Source organism: Ascaphus truei, chromosome 8 (assembly GCF_040206685.1).
Source record: "Ascaphus truei isolate aAscTru1 chromosome 8, aAscTru1.hap1, whole genome shotgun sequence".
Classification (NCBI taxonomy): Eukaryota; Metazoa; Chordata; class Amphibia; order Anura; family Ascaphidae; genus Ascaphus; species Ascaphus truei.
In genome coordinates this window covers 80,068,236-80,089,277 of record NC_134490.1, presented here as the reverse complement: position 1 = coordinate 80,089,277, position 21,042 = coordinate 80,068,236, and the positions used below count along the sequence as shown (strand labels likewise).

At 41.1% G+C, this 21,042-nt stretch overlaps 1 protein-coding gene across 1 annotated transcript; it reads right to left on the bottom strand.

Annotated features, from left to right (window-relative positions):
• Window positions 1-9,170: 9,170 nt before the first annotated feature.
• LOC142502040 (uncharacterized) lies at window positions 9,171-14,241 on the bottom strand. Its single transcript, XM_075612831.1, has one exon. The coding sequence runs from the start codon at window positions 14,203-14,205 to the stop codon at window positions 11,332-11,334; it is 2,874 nt and encodes a 957-aa protein (XP_075468946.1). The 5' UTR covers window positions 14,206-14,241; the 3' UTR covers window positions 9,171-11,331.
• Between the last annotated feature and the right edge of the window lie 6,801 nt (window positions 14,242-21,042).

Sequence of the window (21,042 nt, the reverse complement as noted above, 5' to 3'; positions counted from 1 at the left end):
AGTCCTGCTTTTTTTATCACCTGCCTTTAACTGGTGAGCTTTATTCAGCGCAACTTTCACGTACGATAAGTTTGCGTTGCTTAGTGAATCCCGCAGAAGGGCAGGATTCAGCGCAAACAGCTCATCGTACGAGCAAAGTTGGACTTTGAAAAATTTCCACGAAAAAATCAGTTTTGGAGCGCAAAGTGCCTGTTTGCGCGGCTTAGTGAATAGCGCTCGGCGGAACTTCACGTTCTAAGAGCACTTTGCGCTCTTAAAACAACTTATCACTGCTTAGTGCATTGCCCCCTTGTCTTTTGGGATATTGATTCTTTTGTTTTAAAAATATGGAATCAAACAATAATATCCCTGGGGTGGTCTCCGTGTTGGGGGCGGGAGCGGAGCGCCCTATGGCACATATCCAGGTGTCTATCTGTGTCAGATCGTCTGGCATTAGGTGTTCTACCCAGCGTCAGATGAAGTCTTCCGGGTCTGTTACAGTCTCTGGCACCCCTCTGATGCGGAGGTTGTTTCTCCTGCCCCTATTATCAGTGTCTTCCATCTTATCCCCCATATCCCTTATCTGGGCTGACAGGGAGGCTACCTCAGCTTTAGTTTGCTGCAGGTCTGATATGGTTTCGTCCGATTTTACCTCCAGTGTGTTTGTCCGCTCTCCCAGGGCGTCTAGGTCTTTGCGCAGGGCCCAGAGTTGTGACTTGAAAATTGTTCTCATCTCCCCACAAAGTTCTTTGATGTCCTTTACTCTGGCCCATTCCTGGTCCCCAGCACCAGAGGGGGGTCTGTTAGTCCCCAATTCTGTGTCTGTGTCAGGCTCTCTAGCGTCGTCGTTGGGAGGCTGGGGGGGAAGTCTGTCTCTGTTCTTATTCTCTGTGCTTTTCCCGCCATCGCCATTGCTGCAGGGGACTTGTGAGGGGTTTTGTGGAAGTAGCTTGCTACTGAGGTGACTCTTCTGCCCCTTCTTGTGGTCAGCGGCATCCCCTGCTGTTCGGATACCTGAGGCTGCCTTTTTTTATACATTTTGTGCAGAAAATGCCGGTAATTAGTTAGTTATTTGCGCCGACGGGCTGGAGCTCAGCTTTCAAGCTTCCATGCACCACCGCTTGCGCATGCGCCTCCAAGTAGAAATTTTAAAGAAAAGGTTTTTAGAAAAAGATTATAGTGAGAAACTCCTTGAGGCCTCCTTGGAAAAAGAAAGAAATTAGAAAGAAAGGACTTGATTAAACCTAAAGAAACTACATCACCTGTAAAGACCATGAGAAAGGACTTTAGCTTTGCATTCCTTTCGGAGTACAATAAGGATGTAAAGAAGATTAAAGATATTATTAAAAAGCATTGGCCCTTATTGTTAAGTGACCCCCTGCTTAGGAATGAGATTTCAGAAATACCAGATGTAATTTTTAAGAAAACGTGTAATTTAAAGAATAGGTTTGCTCCGAGTATAATAAGATAAAAGAAGGTTATGAGTAATGTTGATGAGAGACATTTTCTGAAGAATGCTGAAAGCTTTTAAAAAAAGGCTAAAGGTTTCTTTGGGTGTAAAAGAGGAGACTTTTAAGATAAATCAATTTATATGCTGTGGGTCAGAATGTGTCATATACGTATTGGAATGCCCTTGCGGGCTCCAATATGCGGGCAAAACAACATTAGGACTCGCATTCTCGAACACTTGAGAACTATTCGGCAGGATGTCACAACACACAGTGTGCCTAAACATTTTTAGAGTGTCACAACTCGGATCCCACTGGTTTGACCTTTTTGGGGATTGAGCAGGTGCAGCAGCATTGGAGAGGTAGAGCTAGTTGATTGGATTTGAGTAAGCGTGAAATGTTCTGGATTCATAAATTAAAAACGCTTACCCCCTTTGTCTTAAATGCTGACTTTGAGATTATACCATTTTTATAAATTTTAAGATAATAAAGATTCTATATTTATGTATTTATATTTTTAAGATACTTTTAGTATTGTTTTATTCTTTTGTAAGGAGCATTTTTGAACCCCTCCAAGTCTGCACTAGCAAATCTCAGCGGTGCGCAAACTGGGGGGCGCGACCCCCAGGGGGGGCGCGAGACTGCCGACAGGGGGGAGGGGGGGGCGCTGGGTTTACAGAGGCCCCGCACGCTTCCCGAAGGCACTTAAATTGAGTGCCGGGGGAGCTGTAGGGCCTCTGTAAACCTAACTTACCCGGCTTCCTCCCTGCATCGCCATGGCAACGTGACGTCATGACGCCGGAGCGCGGGTAAGTGGGGGTTGGGGGGGGGGGGCGCGGGAGTGAGGGGACCCCCGGCAGGGGGGCACAGGGAAAAACGTTTGCGCCCCCCTGCACTAGCTCATCTCCTACTGTTTGTTCTTCTTAGATTTTATATTTTAAGTAATTTTATGCACTGATGTTAACGTCTGTTCCTCTCTTTTCCAATATCTTCCCTTTTTTATGTTCCCCCTTTTTATGCATAATGTTGAGGATTTTTTAGCTGCCATATATATTATGCATGATTGTAGTCTGTCTCTTGACTGTCAGGGACTTAGTATTTTAATTTAATGTGTACAGGCTGTATTTGCTATAAGGTGCTTATTTCATTGATTTGTCCAGTTTTTGATGTGAATGTTATATATTAAAATGTAGGTTTGTTTGTACTGCACTATATATAGCTTAAATTAGGTCCAGCCCTGAATGAATCAATTGGGACAATTAGAGATCCTTTAAATAGTTAATGGGTGTGGGGAGGGACCTACCTCCTGACGAAGTGGCTAACGCTGTGAAACGCGTTGAGATTGGATGAGGCAAGAGCACCTGGAGACAAGCTGTGCAGCGGATCGTAAGGATCGCAGGGACTGCACTGTGTGAGGGTGAATGGAGGTGAGGGAGTCCCGGAAGTGATGTCACACACCGGAGTGTGCGGCGAGGAGACTGATGATAGCGGGTCAAAGCGGGGGTTCCCAGAGTTATACCGATGAGCAGCCGTCACACACTGTTTGCAGCCGAGTAATATCAGAGATTTGTCTTCCAGAGGCTCTGCGTCGTATTGCCTGCATTAACTACTGAAAGTGTGAGTAGTGTGTTTTTAACAGCACTAAAACTTGTACTATTTGTCTGCACTATGTATCTTTCTTTATCTTGAGGGATTACTGTGAGGGACATCCAACTTAATACATTTTGGAGCACACCTGGGTCATTACCTGTATATCCTTAGGGTCCGGCAGTCATCAGCACATTAAGGAGGCACACAAGAGCCAGAAGTTGTAACTGCTTTATTAATTCTCCATTTTTGTAAGTGGGCACGTTTAAGATCCTTATAACATTCAATAGTTCTTAAGGAGTTAAGTTCAGTAATAGCCAAATCATTATATTTAATATTCAAGGACTCAATTTCCCCAGGTCTAGTGTCACAAGATTGGCGTAAAGCAGACATGGTGCCTATATTTTAAAAGGGAGCTAGATCACAACCAGGGAATTACAGACCTGTAAGCACAACATCAATAGTGGGCAAGCTACTTTATTTGAAGGTTTAGTATGTGATAATATTCAGTAATACCTAATGGAAAACCAAAATATTAGTAATAGTCACCATGGATTTATGAAGGGTAGGTCATGCCAATTTAACCTTATTAGTTTCTTTGAGGAGGTAAATAGGAATTTAGACCAGTATAAGTAGTTGATGTGGTCTACTTAATATAGATAAATGTAAGCTTATGCATTTGGGAAACAAGAATTATGCAGGCAGCGTTCAAAGTAAATGGGGATAAATTAGGAAAATCCTTGATGGAAAAGGATTTAGGATTGCTTGTAGACAGCAGGCTTAGCAATAGTGCCCAAAGTCATGCAGTAGCTGCAAGGGCAAACATGATCTTATCTTGCATTAAACGGGCAACGGATGGAAGGGAAGTAAACATAATTATGCCCCTTTACAAAGCATTAGTAAGACCACACCATGAATATGGAGTACAATTTTGGGCACCACTCCTTAGAAAATACATTATCAAACTAGAGAGCTTGCGTGTACTGATTGATCTGTGTGGTTGATTGAAGTGCTGTTGGTTAAAGTGTGTGCAGTTAGAACCAGAAGCAGTTTGAACAAGGAAGCAGTTAAACAAGGTATAGTTTATTGAAGTACAGTTTACTGTTAGTACTTCTAAACTTCATAGTTGCTAGAATGAGCAGGATTGAAAATGCCACTTAATGCACATCTTGCCGCATGTATGTGCACTTGGAGCAGCTGTTCCAAGGAGCATACCGCTGTGAGAGGTGTGAGCAGGTGGTCTCTTTAGAATCAGAGATTGCTGATCTGAAGAGGCAACTTGCAATATTGAGGGACATTGGCAATCTTGAAAGGGAATTAGAGCTCACTGAGCAGGCCCTTGCTTCGACTAGTGGTGCAGATGGTGGCGCTGTTAGTGAGGAGCAGGTAGGTAGCTTAGTTGCTGTTAGTGAGGAGCAGGTAGGTAGCTGGGTGACAGTTAGAAGGGGAAGCAGGGGCAATAGGGAGAGGCAGGTCGTTTCTGAGCTGACACATCCCAATAGATTTGCCATGTTGAGTGAAGATATTGGGAATGTTGGGGCAGAAATGGCAAGGCTGGGGGAGACTAATTCCTCTAGCAGCCAGGGGAATAGTTCCTCCAGCACAGTGGGGACTCAGGATGCTCAGATGCAAAGAAAGATTGTGGTGGTGGGGGACTCCATTATTAGGAAGGTAGATAGGGCAATCTGTTGCCGGGACCGCATGAACCGAACAGTTTGTTGTCTCCCGGGTGCTCGGGTTCGGCACATTGCGGATCGGGTAGACAGATTGTTGGGGGGGGCTGGGATTGACGCGGCGGTCTTGGTACATGTTGGCACCAATGACAAAGTTAGAGAAAGATGGAGGGTCCTAAAAAATGATTACAGGGATCTTAAGGCAAGGACCTCCAAGGTAGTATTTTCTGAAATACTACCAGTGCCATGCGCTACCACAGGGAGACAGTCAGAGATCATGGAGGTTAATGCATGGCTAAGAAAGTGGTGTAGGAAGGAGGGGTTTGGGTTTTTAGAGCACTGGGACTCCTTTTCTGAGAGGTGCCATCTATATTCTAGGGACGGATTGCACCTCAATGAAGAGGGATCTTCTGTGCTAGGGGGGAGAATGCTAAAAAGGTTGGAGGAGATTTTAAACTAGGATGGAGGGGGGAGGGGAATGAAACAGATAATGAACTAAATGGAATAGATGAGGATACAAGGTGGTATGGAGGTAGAATGGGGGCAAGTGCAAGTTTGACAAGCAGTGAAATACCCATAATAAATAGAGATAATACTAGAAAACTTCTAAAGACTAAACCAAGTGGGAGCAGAAAGGAAGGAGCAGATAAGATAATAGTACAGGCTGAAAAAAACCTGAAATGCATGCTTGCTAATGCAAGAAGTCTGACAGATAAAATGGGGGAGCTTGAATTAATAGCTACAAGGGAGCAGTATGATATCATAGGCGTTACTGAAACATGGTGGGATGAAACTCATGACTGGACAGTTAATTTAGAGGGGTATTCTCTTTTTCGGAAGGATCGAACAAATAGAAGGGGAGGTGGAGTATGTCTATATGTTAAACCAGATCTAAAACCTATTATAAGGGATGATGTCTATGAAGGGAATGATGAAAATGTAGAGACCTTGTGGATAGAAATTAGCAGTGGAGGTAAAAGTATAAAGAAAATGTTTGTGGGAATATGCTATAAACCACCAAATATCTGTGAGATTGAGGAAGCAAAAATACATTTGCAAATGGAGAAGGCATCAAAACTGGGTCATGTTTGCATAATGGGGGATTTTAATTATCCAGACATAGACTGGGGCAACAAAAGGAAACAGGTTTTTGGGGGTGCTTAAAGATAATTATATGACCCAAATTATTGAGGAACCAACCAGGAGAGGGGCAGTTCTGGATTTGGTGATATCAAACAATGTAGAAGTAATAACAAATATTCAAGTCCTGGAACATTTGGGTAACAGTGATCATAACATGGTCTCATTTGAAATAAATGATCAAAAAACAGATTACTTGGGTTCAACAAAGACTTTAAACTTTAGAAAGGCAGATTTTAATAAACTGAGGTCTAATCTAGTAGTAATACAATGGGATGATGTTTTTGCAGGGAAAAATGTAGAAGATAAATGGGCAGTCTTTAAAACATTGTTAGAAAAACACACTTATCAGTGTATACCCTTGGGTAATAAGTATAAAAGAAATAAGTCAAAACCAATGTGGCTAAATAAACAGGTAGGGGAGGAAATGGACAAGAAGAGGAAGGCGTTTAGATTCTTTAAGTCAGAAGGGACAGAGACATCGTATCAGAATTATAAGGAATGTAACAAAAATTGCAAAAGGGCAATCAAATTAGCAAAAATGGATAATGAAAAAAGGATTGCAATAGAAAGTAAGGTCAACCCTAAAAAGTTCTTTAAGTACCTTAATAACAAAAAAATGAGAAAAGAAAATATAGGACCCTTTCAGTGTGAGATGGGTAGGCAGATTATTGGAGATAAGGAAAAAGCAGAGGTATTAAACAAATTCTTTGCCTCTGTGTTTACCAGGGAAGAATCAGGTTCAATAGTAGTGCTACAGGAGGAAGCCACAACCTCCATATTAATGACCAATTGGTTAACTGAGGAAGAAGTTCATAAGCGACTTGAAAAAATTAAAGTAAATAAGGCACCTGGCCCCGATGGCATACATCCAAGAGTTCTCAAGGAGTTAAGCTCAGTAATAGCAAAACCATTATATTTAATATTCAAGGACTCCATTTCCACAGGCTCAGTACCACAAGATTGGCGAAAAGCAGATGTGGTGCCTATATTTAAAAAGGGAGCTAGATCACACCCAGGGAATTACAGACCTGTAAGCCTGACTTCAATAGTAGGGAAACTACTTGAAGGTTTAATACGGGATAATATTCAGGAATACCTAATGGAAAACAAAATTATTAGTAATAGTCAGCATGGATTTATGAAGGATAGATCTTGCCAAACTAACCTTATTTGTTTCTTTGAGGAGGTAAGTAGGAATTTAGACCAGGGTAATGCAGTTGATGTGGTCTACTTAGATTTTGCAAAGGCTTTTGATACGGTTTCACACAAGAGGTTGGTGTACAAAATAAAGAAAATTGGACTCAGTAATAATATATGCACCTAGATTGAAAACTGGTTAAAGGACAGACAACAGAGGGTTGTCATAAATGGAACTTTTTCAGGTTGGGCTAAAGTCGTGAGTGGAGTACCTCAAGGATCGGTACTGGGACCCCTGCTTTTTAACGTGTTTATTAATGACCTTGAGGTTGGGATCGAGAGCAAAGTCTCCATCTTTGCTGATGATACTAAATCGTGTAAGGTAATAGAATCAGAGCAGGATGAAATTTCTCTTCAGAAGGACTTGGAGAGACTGGAAACGTGGGCAGGTAAATGGCAAATGAGGTTTAATACAGATAAATGTAAGGTTATGCATTTGGGATGCAAGAATAAAAAGGCGACTTACAAATTAAATGGAGATATATTGGGGGAATCCTTGATGGAGAAGGATTTAGGAGTGCTTGTAGACAGCAGGCTTAGCAATAGTGCCCAATGTCATGCAGTAGCTGCAAAGGCAAACAAGATCTTATCTTGCATCAAACGGGCAATGGATGGAAGGGAAGTAGACATAATTATGCCCCTTTACAAAGCATTAGTAAGACCACACCTTGAATATGGAGTACAATTTTGGGCACCAATCCTAAGAAAAGACATTATGGAACTAGAGAGAGTGCAGAGAAGAGCCACCAAATTAATAAAGGGGATGGACATTCTAACTTATGAGGAGAGGCTAGCTATATTGGATTTATTTACATTAGAAAAGAGGCGTCTAAGAGGGGATATGATAACTATATACAAATATATTCAGGGACAATACAAGGAGCTTTCAAAAGAACAATTCATCCCACGGGCAGTACAAAGGACTCGGGGCCATCCCTTAAGGTTGGAGGAAAGGAAATTTCACCAGCAACAAAGGAAAGGGTTCTTTACAGTAAGGGCAGTTAAAATGTGGAATTCATTACCCATGGAGACTGTGATGGCAGATACAATAGATTTGTTCAAAAAAAGGTTGGACATCTTTTTAGATGGGAAAGGTATACAGTGATATACCAAATAAGTATACATGGGAAGGATGTTGATCCAGGGATTAATCCGATTGCCAATTCTTGGAGTCAGGAAGGAATTAATTTTTCCCCTTAATGAGGTTTTTTGTTTGCCTTCCTCTGGATCAATAAGTAAGTATAGATATAGAATAAAGTATCTGTTGTTTGAATTTAGCATAGGTTGAACTTGATGGACGTACGTCTTTTTTCAACCTCATCTACTATGTAACTATGTAACTATGTAACTATGTAAGAGAAGTGCAGAGAAGAGCCACCAAATTAATAAAGGGGATGGATAATCTGATTTATGAGGAGATGCTGCCTAATTAGATTGGTGTACATTACAAAAGAGGTGTCTAAGAGGGAATATGATAACTATATACAAATATATTCAGGAACAATACAAGGAACTTTCAAAAGAACTATTCATCCCAAGGGCAGTACAAACAACACAGGTCATCCCTTTAGGTTGGAGGAAAGGAAATTTCACCAGCAACAAAGGAAAGGGTTCTTTACAGTAAGGGCAGTTACAATGTGGAATTTATAACCCATGGAGACTGTGATGGCAGATACAATACTGTAGATATGTTCAAAAAAGGGTGGACTTCTTTTTGTAAAGGAAAGGTACACAGGGATATACCAAATAAGTATACATGGGAAGGGTGTTGATACAGGGAGTAATCTGATTGTCAATATTTGGAGTCAGGAAGGAATTTATTTTTCACCTTATGAGATCGTTAGATGCATTCTGGTCTCCCAGATCTCTCTCCCCCCACCCCCTTGACATTATCAGTTGGCTATCACTATGTCTAAATTTATGTTAAGATTGTTTTAAATCTAATGAACAACTGTTGTATCTCCCCATATTATTTTTACCCTTTTTAATTTCTGTACCCCATAAAATCTGATAAATTAATAATTGAAAACAATAAACAATACTGACCAAACGATTGAAGCAAAATCATTTAATTTGAAAATATCCAAATCTTTCTTTTTCTAAGATCAGTTTAAGAATGTTTACAAAAAATATATTCATGACTATAAGCAGTTCATATTCATTTAAATGTTAAAATAACATGTAACATTTTTCACAAAAATTAGAAAATAATAGGTAAATAAACTAAAAATGTAATTACAAGGGAAATGTAATAACATTGCTGGAAGTTTAGGGATATTAATGCTGGCCTTATAACACTAATCATAACAACAATTATAATTCGATTTAGTAATTCTCCAATGTTTAGTAAATCTATGTACAGGATTTCAGATAACAGACTAACATGAAATACTGCTGCATTGATCATACAGATATCACTGTACAGGGAAAAAGATGAAGTTACACAACTATGAGCAAATGCACTGTGCAATTGTTACCTTGTTTTGCAACTTCCAGTTACTGTATTTGTAATTGCATTTGACCCCTCCAGGCTGCTGAGTGATAAGTGATGTGACAAGTGATGTTTTTAAGCATTGTAAGCATTTTAATTATCTCCTCAATACAACTACAGTTTTAAGAGCTGCAGTTATGAGAAAGATTCTACAAGCTACAACTGTATTCTTGATTTTTTTAAATCTTTATTTTTATATGTTGCTTTTTATCAGTGCCTAAAAAAAAATCAAATTAAAAGAGAACTAGAATTACCACAGCAAAAAAACTCATTCCTTTGCTTTGTCTTTCCTTGGTAGATGTGGTTCTATTGTTGTTACAAACAATGAACCATTTTTTATAGCAGCTTCTAATTCTGTTGCTTTTTATTATTCATTTTACATCCTTACTTATCATTTCATTAAGCTTTACCCCATTCTTATAATATAGGGAACTGAAATGCTCTGGCCCCTATTCAATGTGCTGTTCTGTATCAAAATACTGAAGAAGACATCAGCTCCATTTAAATGGGTGAGAATAAAATCTGCTCACGCCCAGAAGACAGTCTTCCAGCAGGAGAATAAGAGCCTTTTGTTTGAATTCTCTCAACACAATGCATTGCAGTATTTCACAATGGCCCTTGTTCAATATGCTGTGAAACCATCTTCCCCATGCTGGAGAAAATCTTAGTCTCATTTATTTAAATGGAGCTTAATTTAAACTCAAGCACAAACAAGTCGGCTTCTCCGCATATTGAATAGGTGCCAAAGTGTTAACGTTTCCTGTCCTATGCTGCTAGAACTGGGATAAGCATAATTCAGTGATATTGAGGGGACTATTTTTCATATTAAAATTGTTCTAAATAACGTGACTAAATGTGTGGGTTTTGCTTAAGGGCCATAGCTTAATAATAATAATAATAATGCATTTAACCTACAAAAACAAAATAATGAGTTATATATCAAAGAATCCTTGCTGCAATGAAGCAGCAATGCAATAATTCTCAGTTGATGTATTATGGTTTATTTCTTTGATTAATCTGGTGAAATTAATTTTATCCCTTTTTTTTACTGGGTTACAGTCTGCAGATGTTAATAAATATTCCCCAATCTCTACATTTTAAAAGAGTTCATATAATTAGCACTAGGAACAGTATAGTTACACACATAACATGTTTATAAATCTATAATTAGCACAATAAATATGTATTCACTGCCATAGGTCATGCAACATTCTCAGATGATATAATCAATGTTTACATGAAACAATAAGTGGCGTTTTTGAATGAATTTGCTAGGACATATTAGAAACATATCACAAAGTAAAAAATTGCAACAAAAAAAAAACCCATTAACTACAAAAAAGTAAATATTTGCTTAACCGTAGTAAATTCTGAAAGCTATGTTTGGGTTATTTAATAACATCTACCAACTGCAAAACTAGTTAAAAATAAATTACTGCACCAAAATTATAAAACTAAAAAATCTCATTGATTTCAATTGGAATAATTCTTATTAATACATTTGGTGACGTTTTTGTACCCCAGATTCTTTTGAAAAAAATTAAGTAGCCCCATAGCTCCAAAGTACCTGCTGTGTTGGTTAGATTTGGGGCGTGTGCATCAAGGTTCAATAAGGTTCAAGCTTCAGTTCACCTGTCTTTGATCTGCTTTTACATTTTGAGACTAGAAGTGTGCATTGGCTGGTGAAACTCATCATGCTTTTATACCTGTATCTGATCAGATAGACACACAATAACCAATTCAACGCTTCAAGGGGAGCAATACCCAGATATTATTAGGAGACATTATTGCTGTCAAATGGTTGCCAAAGTCATTACATTTCCAAATTGTCCTCTCTCTCAGGACTACCAATGACTTTACGTAACCTTGCCCAAAATAACTGCTGTCCGTTGTCATCTTCTGGCCAATTCAAGTAAGTTTTCTTGTCCAACAGCTTGGTCAGTTTGTGGTAATGCTGCAGCTCTTCTCTAGCGATCTTGTCTAGGAATATCAGTATGAGAGAATCTTTGCTCTCAGCTACAAGCCTGTAAGTCGCCATTCGCATCTCTAGGGAGCACCAATAACTTTGCAGGTAACTGTGAGTGATAAGGCAGATTGTCCATCTACTTTTATATATACTGTCTACAATGTTGTCAACAATGTCTCTGCCAATTTCAAAATCACGATTGTGAATGCAAACTCTAAAGAAAGGAGGACCTTTTTGCTCCAAGTTGGGAAGTAGCTGCTCTGTGACCCAATTTTCATTGAGAGTGTTGTAGGACACAAACACATCATATTGATACTGACCCCTAACCTCCTTTCTCCATCTGCGATTCAGCCAGCATTTGACTGTGTAGAACATATACAAAATATACCACCAGAGACTTTCATAAACTACAGAGATGGACATAAACAGAAGTATGCTGATAAAAGTGACTAAAAAAAGAGTAAATTCCAGACTTGCACTGCAATTTTTGTCCAAGAAAGAAATCAGATTAAAGTCGACGTTTCCTGTTCTTATAAAACACCGCAGATTGTAAAAGTCAATGAATGAAACTTGCCTGTCATATGCTAGCCATGAATTTAACCAATTGAGTTCACAACTGCAGGCAAATCTAGTTTCATCTAAATAAATGTATTTCAGGTTATTCATTGGGGAAAATATATTTTCTTTCAATTCTTGAATGTTTTGCGTCTCTATGATTAAAAATACCAGTGATTTTAAGTCTTGAAATATCACTTTTGAGCTGAAATACTGAATTCCTGAATTTTTTAAATGCAACATATTGAGATTTATCAAACCTTGAAATAACTCATCTACATTTATTAGTGAATTCTCTATGACTTTTTCAGTGTTTTCCAAGTAAAGAGACTCAAGTTTAGTTAAATTTCTTAAAGTAGAATTAAGTGTGACTACTTGTTCAGCTCCCTGAAAATCGGCACTAAAATGTAATTTTTCCAGATTTGTGAATTTTTCCAACGCTTGTTCGAATGATTCCAAGCAGTTGAAAAAGTGGTTGTTCCTTAAGTGCAGCTCTATTATTCTATCAAATGGAAATGTCTCACAGATATCCACAAATATGTCCCTGGCTTCTATCTCTAAACTTTCTAAATTATTAAGAAGATCAAAATTTTCAACTAATAACATAATATAGGCATCATACGTTTTTAAAGAAAGTTTCTTTAAAGATCTACAAATAGTTATTCTAGACCACCATATACCCTCCAAATTATTTGTGAACGTTAGTGAAATGTCTTCAAGCTGCTGGAGATCGGAGAATGCATAATCGTCTATGGTACTTAATTTATTTTCATTCAAGTTTAATTGCTTTAACGAAAACAGATTTGTAAAGTCATATTCTCCTATCCTATATATGTTATTGTATTCCAGATTTAAAAACTCTAACTTTTCCAAGCCACTGAATGTCGACTCTTCGATAGTATATATTTTGTTGTCATTCAAAGTCAAGACTTTTAGGTTTCCCAGGCATGCAAACTGACCTTGTTTTAAAGAAGTTAAGAAGTTGAATGATATGTTAAGGTAAACCAGTTCCATTTTGATTGAAGCAGAGTTATCTTTAGGGCAAATAGCCAATATTTTAATGAAGTTGTTGGATAAGTTGAGGTCTCTTACTTTTGTTAGCTTTTTCATTTGATCAACAGACACCATTTCTATTGCGTTAAATGATACATCTAAAATCTTCATATTTGTGCAGGAACCTCTGGATGTGTCAATGTCTTTTATGTCATTATTCATCAGTTGTAGCTCTTGAACTTCAAAGTTTGACACAAACAAACATATTTCAAAAATTGAAAGTTGTGCATTTACAAATGAAAGTGTGCCAATAGTTTTAATCCCAGACCGAAAGATGTCACCGATATTCCTAATGTTAGCTTTAAAAAAAGATAGCTTTGGAAAATTGCATAATGAATTGTTTTCTATGTTTTCTATTTCATTACCATCCAAAGTCAGATAGCTAATATTAAAATCTATGAACTGGTGATTAACAACGGGATATTCATCAGAAAGACAATCATTTATTGTTAGTGCTGCAATGTCATTGCTAATTATGGATAGTCTTTGTAATCTTTTCAGTTTGGCCAAATGTTTTGTCACTGTTGACAAAACCCTGATTTCGTTGCTCTTCAAAATCAGGTACTCTAATTGATATAAGTCGTCAAATATGGAAGTGTTCAAAGTTAACTTGACTTCACGTAACATGAGCTGCTGGAGAGTGTTTAATCCATGAAAATCATCATCAGCAATAGTGAGATTGTTTACTGAATGTATCCAGAGAACAGAAAGTTGTGGAAGTCCTTCAAAACTTCCAGGTAAAAGCAGGAAGCTGCCAGTTATATATAAAGCTCTCAGGTTTGTAAACTCCGAAAAGATCCCTGCTTCAATGGGACTGCGATAGTAGGCGGCAAGACAAAGCCAATCCGTCTCCACTGGAACCTCCTGTAGAGACTTGTTTAGACCATTAACAGCGTTACAATATGCTGCAATGGTAAAGTTCAGTTGTTCAAATCCATCACAATCATTAAACATTAGTTGTCCGTATGTCTCAAAATATTGCTTCTCCATTATTTGACAAGTTCTTCTTACCTCACAGAGGTATAAAGAATGAGTGCACAGGAAATAGGCAATCCATGCCAAAAGAAAGCTGTAGACATCCATGCTGTAGCTGTTGCTTCTTTCACAGAACATGTGTTTATAAGAGACGTTATACAGTACGTTCTGGTAAACTGTGTCTATTTCCACAAAATAATACAGTACATGCAGTAATCAGCAATGCGGAAGTGGTACATTCTCCTTTTCCTGCTCCATCTTACCAAAAGCCACAAACACAACAGGAAAAGGTACCCGCTCGATGTACTGAAGGCAAAGTTGCACTTACATCTAGAGCTTGCAATAAAGTAAAAGCAAGTAAGCACATTATCTACCATTTTAATTAGAGATGAGCGAGCAGCAACAGCATTGTGCAACATTTGGCGCGGGTTGCTGAGGTCCGGGGTGTCTGATTCCAAAACTCCAACCTGACTTTAATGTGTATTTTCTACATTTTTACATGGGGGGGGGGGCGGGTTTAGGCTCTGAAAAGCAGAACAATAAATACGACAAAACCCACAACACTTCTCACTTTTGTTAGGCCTAGTTAGAGCACTGCACCAATTTCAAAGTTGCAGCGCAGACGCAAAACCTAAGGCTAAGGCCCCGGTAACTCCGCTGCAACGCGCGCCCGCAAGATTGGCGGCACGTGCAGCCGATTCCCTGGTCTGCAGCTCACTGCAGGAAGAGAGACCGGGGGGGGGGGGGGGCGTGGCGGGGCAGTGACGGGGGCGCGGCCATGACGTCACCCGGCAGGTTCGCCCTCATTGGTTGAACCGCCGGGGGGCGTGCCGTATCGCTCGTCGCGAGTCCTGCTCTCAATTCTATTGAGAGCAGGAGCAACTCTCGCCCCAGCGCTGCGGCCCCCCCTCGCAGCGGGCCCGGCGCCATTGAGGGGAGGGCTCTCGTGTGGCGGACGCTGTAGTAGGCAGCGGGGTCAAGGCCTAATACACACAAGGAACTGCTTCCACCGTATCATTATCTTGAAATCACTAGTACTAGGCAGGCAAGAGGTTTATCCCCTAGGTAAGGACAACTGTGAGCTATAGTACCGTATTATCTTTCTTAGAGTAAATTAGACAATTTACACACAAAACCAGATGTATTTTTTCTATTGATTATAACATGTTTTTCACGTGAAGCTGCCTGTGGCGCTGGGACATTTCCTTTCTGGTTTTATGTCTATTTGGAGTTTTATGTTCTACAGCAGCGGTGCTCAACCCCTGTCCTCATACCCCTCCCAACAGGTCAGGTTTTAAGGATATCCCAGCTTCAGCACATGTGGCTCAATCAGTGGCTCAATCAAAGACTTCTGTGCTGAAGCAAGGACTGATTGAGCCACCTGTGCTGAAGCAAGGACTGATTGAGTTACCTGTGCTGAAGTTGGGACTGATTGAGTCACCTGTGCTGAAGTTGGGACTGATTGAGTCACCTGTGCTGAAGTTGGGACTGATTGAGTCACCTGTGCTGAAGTTGGGACTGATTGAGTCACCTGTGCTGAAGTTGGGACTGATTGAGTCACCTGTGCTGAAGTTGGGACTGATTGAGTCACCTGTGCTGAAGTTGGGACTGATTGAGTTACCTGTGCTGAAGCAGGGACTGATTGAGTCACCTGTGCTGTTACCGTGGAAGTTGCAGACACATTTGCAGTTGGCTCTGGAAAATCAAAAGGGGGTTGAAATTTCCTGCAGCCCCGAGCGACTGGCAGAATCGTCCTGGAAAGAGCAGAGGGTCCAATGCTAAAGTTGGGTACCATAATGTGTCTCTACCTGTTTCTGCCAGTGAGAATCCCTCAACATAACGTACAGTATCAGGGGAGCGGAGTCGGAACAAATGAGTGACGATCCTTTGACCCGCACTGAAAATGCTCTGCAACCTGCCAGACATGACTGTGATCTCCTCTGTGAATGATTGGAACAGGAGATAGAAGATAACACTGAGATACAGAGGTCTCTGTTCACAGCTCATGTTGAGTGTGGGACTTTGGAGAAGACAGCACGTGTCTTATGGACTGAGTTGGAGGATGTGATGATGCATCTGGATATGGCAAATGCTGCTATTACTGCCATGGACGTGAAGCAGAGCCTCTCTGCTCAAATTATTGCTGACGGGAAGCAGAAGTATGAGGAGGCACAGGCAGAGACTGGAGTCTATAAAATGGAGTCTCAAAGTCTCAGCACAGAACTGGGAGTCTCTCAGAAAGATTCGCAATCTGAGCATGGAGCTGGAAATCTCAGAAAAAAAGTTTGCGGTCTCAGTGCTGAGCTGGAAGTCTCTTAGAAAGAGCTTTGCACTATAAACACAGAGCTAGAAGTCTCACGCCAGGAGGTCCAAAGTCTCAGAACAGACGTGTGTAATTGGAATGATGACTACGAAAGGTCCTGAGTGATCTAGAGATAATAAAAAGAGAGAACAAAACCCTGAAAGAGGAAGTTTCAGATCTGACTGACCATGTCAGTTAAAGAATTGAAAAGCTTCACAAAGTAAAAAAAAAAAAAGCTGTGTGTGCTGTGCACGCGCATAGTAAGTGAAACTTCTTTGACTTTTGTCACAGAAATTGTATTTGTATTGGTGATGTTTTAATTAAAAATCCAAATACAATTTCATTGACAAAACGGAAATAAATTTGACTTATAATGCGCGTGCTCGGCACACATCCCCTCTATTAGCTATTTGCACTAAGTTTGAATTCCTCGTGTGTGCGTGTGACTGAGTGTGCATGTGACTGAGTGTGCATGTGACTGAGTGTGCGGGTGACTGAGTGTGCGGGTGACTGAGTGTGCGGGTGACTGAGTGTGCGGGTGACTGAGTGTGTGGGTAACTGAGACTGCGTGTTACTGAGACTGCGCATGTGACTGTGAGTGTGTGTGACTGTGAGTGTGGGGGTGACTGTGAGTGTGGGGGGTGACTGTGAGTGTGCGGGTGACTGAGTGTGCGGGTGACTGAGTGTGCGGGTGACTGAATGTGCGGGTAACTGAGACTGCGTGTTACTGAGACTGCGCATGTGACTGAGTGTGTGCGTGTGACGTTGAGTGTGCGTGTGATGTTGAGTGTGCGGGTGACGTTGAGTGTGCGGGTAACTGAGACTGCATGTGAGTGTGCATGTGACTGCGTGTGCGGGTGAGCGTGCGGGTAACTGTGAGTGTGCGGGTGACTGTGAGTGAGCGGGTGACTGAGTGTGCGGGTGACTGAATGTGCGGGTGACTGCGTGTGACTGTGAGTGTGAGTGTGACTGTGAGTGTGCGTGTGACTGTGAGTGTGACTGTGAGTGTGCATGTGATTGTGAGTGTGCGGGTGACTGTGAGTATGCGGGTGACTGTGAGTGTGCGGGTGACTGAGTGTGACTGTGAGTGTGTGGGTGACTGTGAGTGTGAGGGTGATTGAGTGTGCGGGTGACTGTGAGTGTGCATGTGACTGAGTGTGCGTGTGACTGAGATGTGTTTTACAAATAGTCTCACCCTTTATATTCTGCATGAATACACCATGTTTGTAAAATTAGTACCATTATTATAGTGTCCTTTGCTCAATAACTGTGCTCTCTCCTGCAGTCAAGCACAGCACCACTGAGGTTGTATTAGTTCTGTGACCACTGCATTTTACGATCTGATATATTGCTGACTTTGTATAGATCAGATATTTCCAGTACACAGAAGAATGTTATATTTCATTTGGGTTGACAGTTGAGATTTGTCATACAGATACCTTGCTATTTCCTTAACCCTGTGTATTTACTAGCACTGAGATTTCCAGTGTTTAGTGTGTCCTGTTTTGACAGTCTTTAATTGTTCTGCTGAAGGCTCATGCCAGTCTGGATGGTTCCTTCAGTGCATATTAACAGAGAGCACAGAACACCAGGAGCTGCATGCAGCTATATCTCACCATCAGAAGCAGCATCGGCAGCATTTGACACTGACTGTATCTTATTCATACACACACACAGGCACTGAACGGCTGGCTGCAAGGGAAGGGAATGCACATCCACTCCTGCCCTGTCCTGCTACTCGCTGCACACACACAGAATCACTAGGACTGTGATGTTTTCAATGTGATGTCCCTCTCCCCAGCTTATTCTTCCTTTGATATCCTTTAATGTGGACATCGTTGCCAGGTCCGATCTCATCACTCATTGTTGCCCACACATCCAATTGAAGATTCTCGCCTTGTTAACAATGTTAAGACAATTGGTATTAAACAGGACTCACATGGACTGACAGAATCAAAAAACAAATGTCCTCTTTTTATTTCACAATTTAGTAAACAAAGTGGAAAAGTAAACTCTATAATTTCAAAACATTGGAATGTCTTATCCATGGACCCTGTCCTTAAAAAATATGTGGATTCTGGTCCTACTTTTGTATATCGTAGAGCGAGAACAATTGGATCTCATGTTTCACCAAGTGAACTCAAATCTTCTGGTCTCAAAAAAACTTTTATCACTAGGGGTTCCTTCAAATGTGGCTCTTGTAGTGCATGTAAACACATGAAGCCTGCCAAAAGTTTTTTCCAGTTTGCCTTGCCACCGCCACATGGTGTGAATATATTACCAAATAAGGAATTTAAGATTAACAGTTTTATAAATTGTAAAAGTCAATTTGTGATTTATCTAATAACATGTGGTTGTGGCAAGAGGTATGTGGGGAGGACGACTAGAGCCCTTAAGGTCAGGATGTTAGAGCATTTAAGGCTCATAAAATTGAGAGACACTAATCATCCAGTCTCAAAACATTTCACTGAATGTGGTCAGGGAGGAACTAATAATTTTTCCTTTTTGGGGATTGAATCAGTTATTTCTAAATCTAGAGGAGGTGATCATATCAACCTTCTGGACCGTAGGGAGGCGTATTGGATCTTCACTCTCCAAACGCGCTTCCCTATGGGCTTGAACATTGACTGGCAACTAACACATTTTTTGTAAACATTTTTGTGATAGACGTATTATGGTGTAATTAGTTGGTAATACAGATTAAATAAGCTAATTGTCATTATATTGGACATTATATTCTTGTCATTATAACCTTTGAACCTATGCCTTATCATGCAAATATTATGCTAATATGTAAGCTTAAATTGTTCTTTGATGTATCTTGTGGATAATACTTCATATTTTATAATGGTTGTATTTCCCTGGTTCCTATGATTTAGGTACACAATCTGTGTTATGCAGTATGTATGTGTAATATGTCTTTAAATTTACTTTTCTTGCACATTTTTTTAATCATGTCTAGAGGTTTTTATTTTTAACTTTTTTTTGTATATAACTTAGTTGCAACACAGCTAGTTTTTTAATCCACCTTGTTCATGTTTTTCCTTGATATAATAGTACCCTTTATTAAGCATTAGTTTAGTTTAATATAGCTTTATTTCGTTTAAATATGCTTGTCCAGTTAGCAGCAATGTATTTTGTTCTGCTGGAATGGTCAATAAAGCTTTGTTATTGTGTTCCTATGTTTGCCCACATCCAAAATGGCCACACTGCCTTTGGTACTTCCTTTTGCCCTTAGATCGGCACTGAGTCGCTCTGTTATGACGTCATCAGGTTCTGATTTTTGGCGCGAAATGGCCCACAGGTAAGAGGGTATATAATGGATGTTATCACATTGTGTTTTATCCTTGAAAAAGAACGCTGCGACGTTCGAAATGCATTGGATGGGTCTTTTGCCACATTAAAGTGCCCTTTTAATCATTTTTTTGTTCTGGTTTTTTCCTGCTCCGTTTGTGCTGGTGCGCTTTTTGGTCTCCCTTTTCCCCGATCTCATCACTCCCTCCTCTCTCCCTCCTCCCTCCTCCCTTCCTGTCCATCGGCAATTCGGCATGTCAGCGACACACCGCTCTGCTTCCTCCCGGTTACCCTCCATGAACCCTGGGCTCCTCTCCTCCTCCTCCGGCCCCAGCGACGCTCAGTCACCAGGACACAGGGAAGCGGAGGGAGGAGAGAGGCTGAGCAGCGGCTCACTGAGTCTGATTTAAAATCCCCACGCCTGCCTTTTTGCTACACCTTTCACTCTAGCACCGGAAAATCTGCGGCAGCCATCTTGCTATACCCATGGCAGCTGACGTGTGGGGGTAACGGCGGCTGTTAGGAGCAGCGCCGGTGACTATCGCCGCCGCATGTCACAGCGGGTGTGTGGGGGGAGCGGCGCCGCCGCCGCATGTCACAGTAGATGCGGGGGGAGGGGGGGCCTTGACGTCACGTCACTTCCGTTTCACATTTTGCCCCCAACTCTCCCATTTTACTCCATCAGAATAGGTGCCACTAAAGAAGTTTCACTTCAAAAAGGTGAAGAAACAAATGGAAGATGATAAATTGGAGGTCTGAAAGAAAGCATAAAAGAGGCAAATCCCTATTTTTCAATTAGAAAGTTCCCAGATCAGAGCAGAATCTGAAAGAAAAATGAGAACACTCTAACACTTCAGAAATACTACAGAGCTCTTTTAGAAGGTAGGTGTCACGACTCCCGGTGCCTCGCGCACCCCCGCGCGGACTCCGCGCACCCGCACATACCTCCGATTCGGCCTGACACCTGCTGGCATACTTCCGCGCTGTCCTCCTCTGTCACGCGCCTCTCCCCGCACGCGCAGTGCGCTCCCATCGGGAGCGTCAGTCCCCGCTGACACGCTGCGCAGGCGCAGGCGCAGACCCCGCAACGCGGGATTGGAGGGCAGAAGCGAGACGCATTACATCGGAGGGAACTTTATTGATCATTAGTTCACTATTCTGCTTGAGAAAAAGAGGACTTGAGGCCACTGACGGTTGCCCCCTGCAGCCGGCATTTATCGTCCTACAGACCATCGAACTGTCCCTCCTGGTCGAGCAAAACCACAGAGAGAAAATTGCTTTGGATGTCATCCACTCGCCGTCGGCCGAAATCATTTTGGGCCTACCATGGTTCCAGCGCCATAATCCACACATCGACTGGATTAAACCCAGACCCATAT

Excerpts from the sequence above, each read along its gene's own strand:
- LOC142502040 (XM_075612831.1), bottom strand. The coding sequence starts at position 14,205 with ATGTTCTGTGAAAGAAGCAACAGCTACAGCATGGATGTCTACAGCTTT.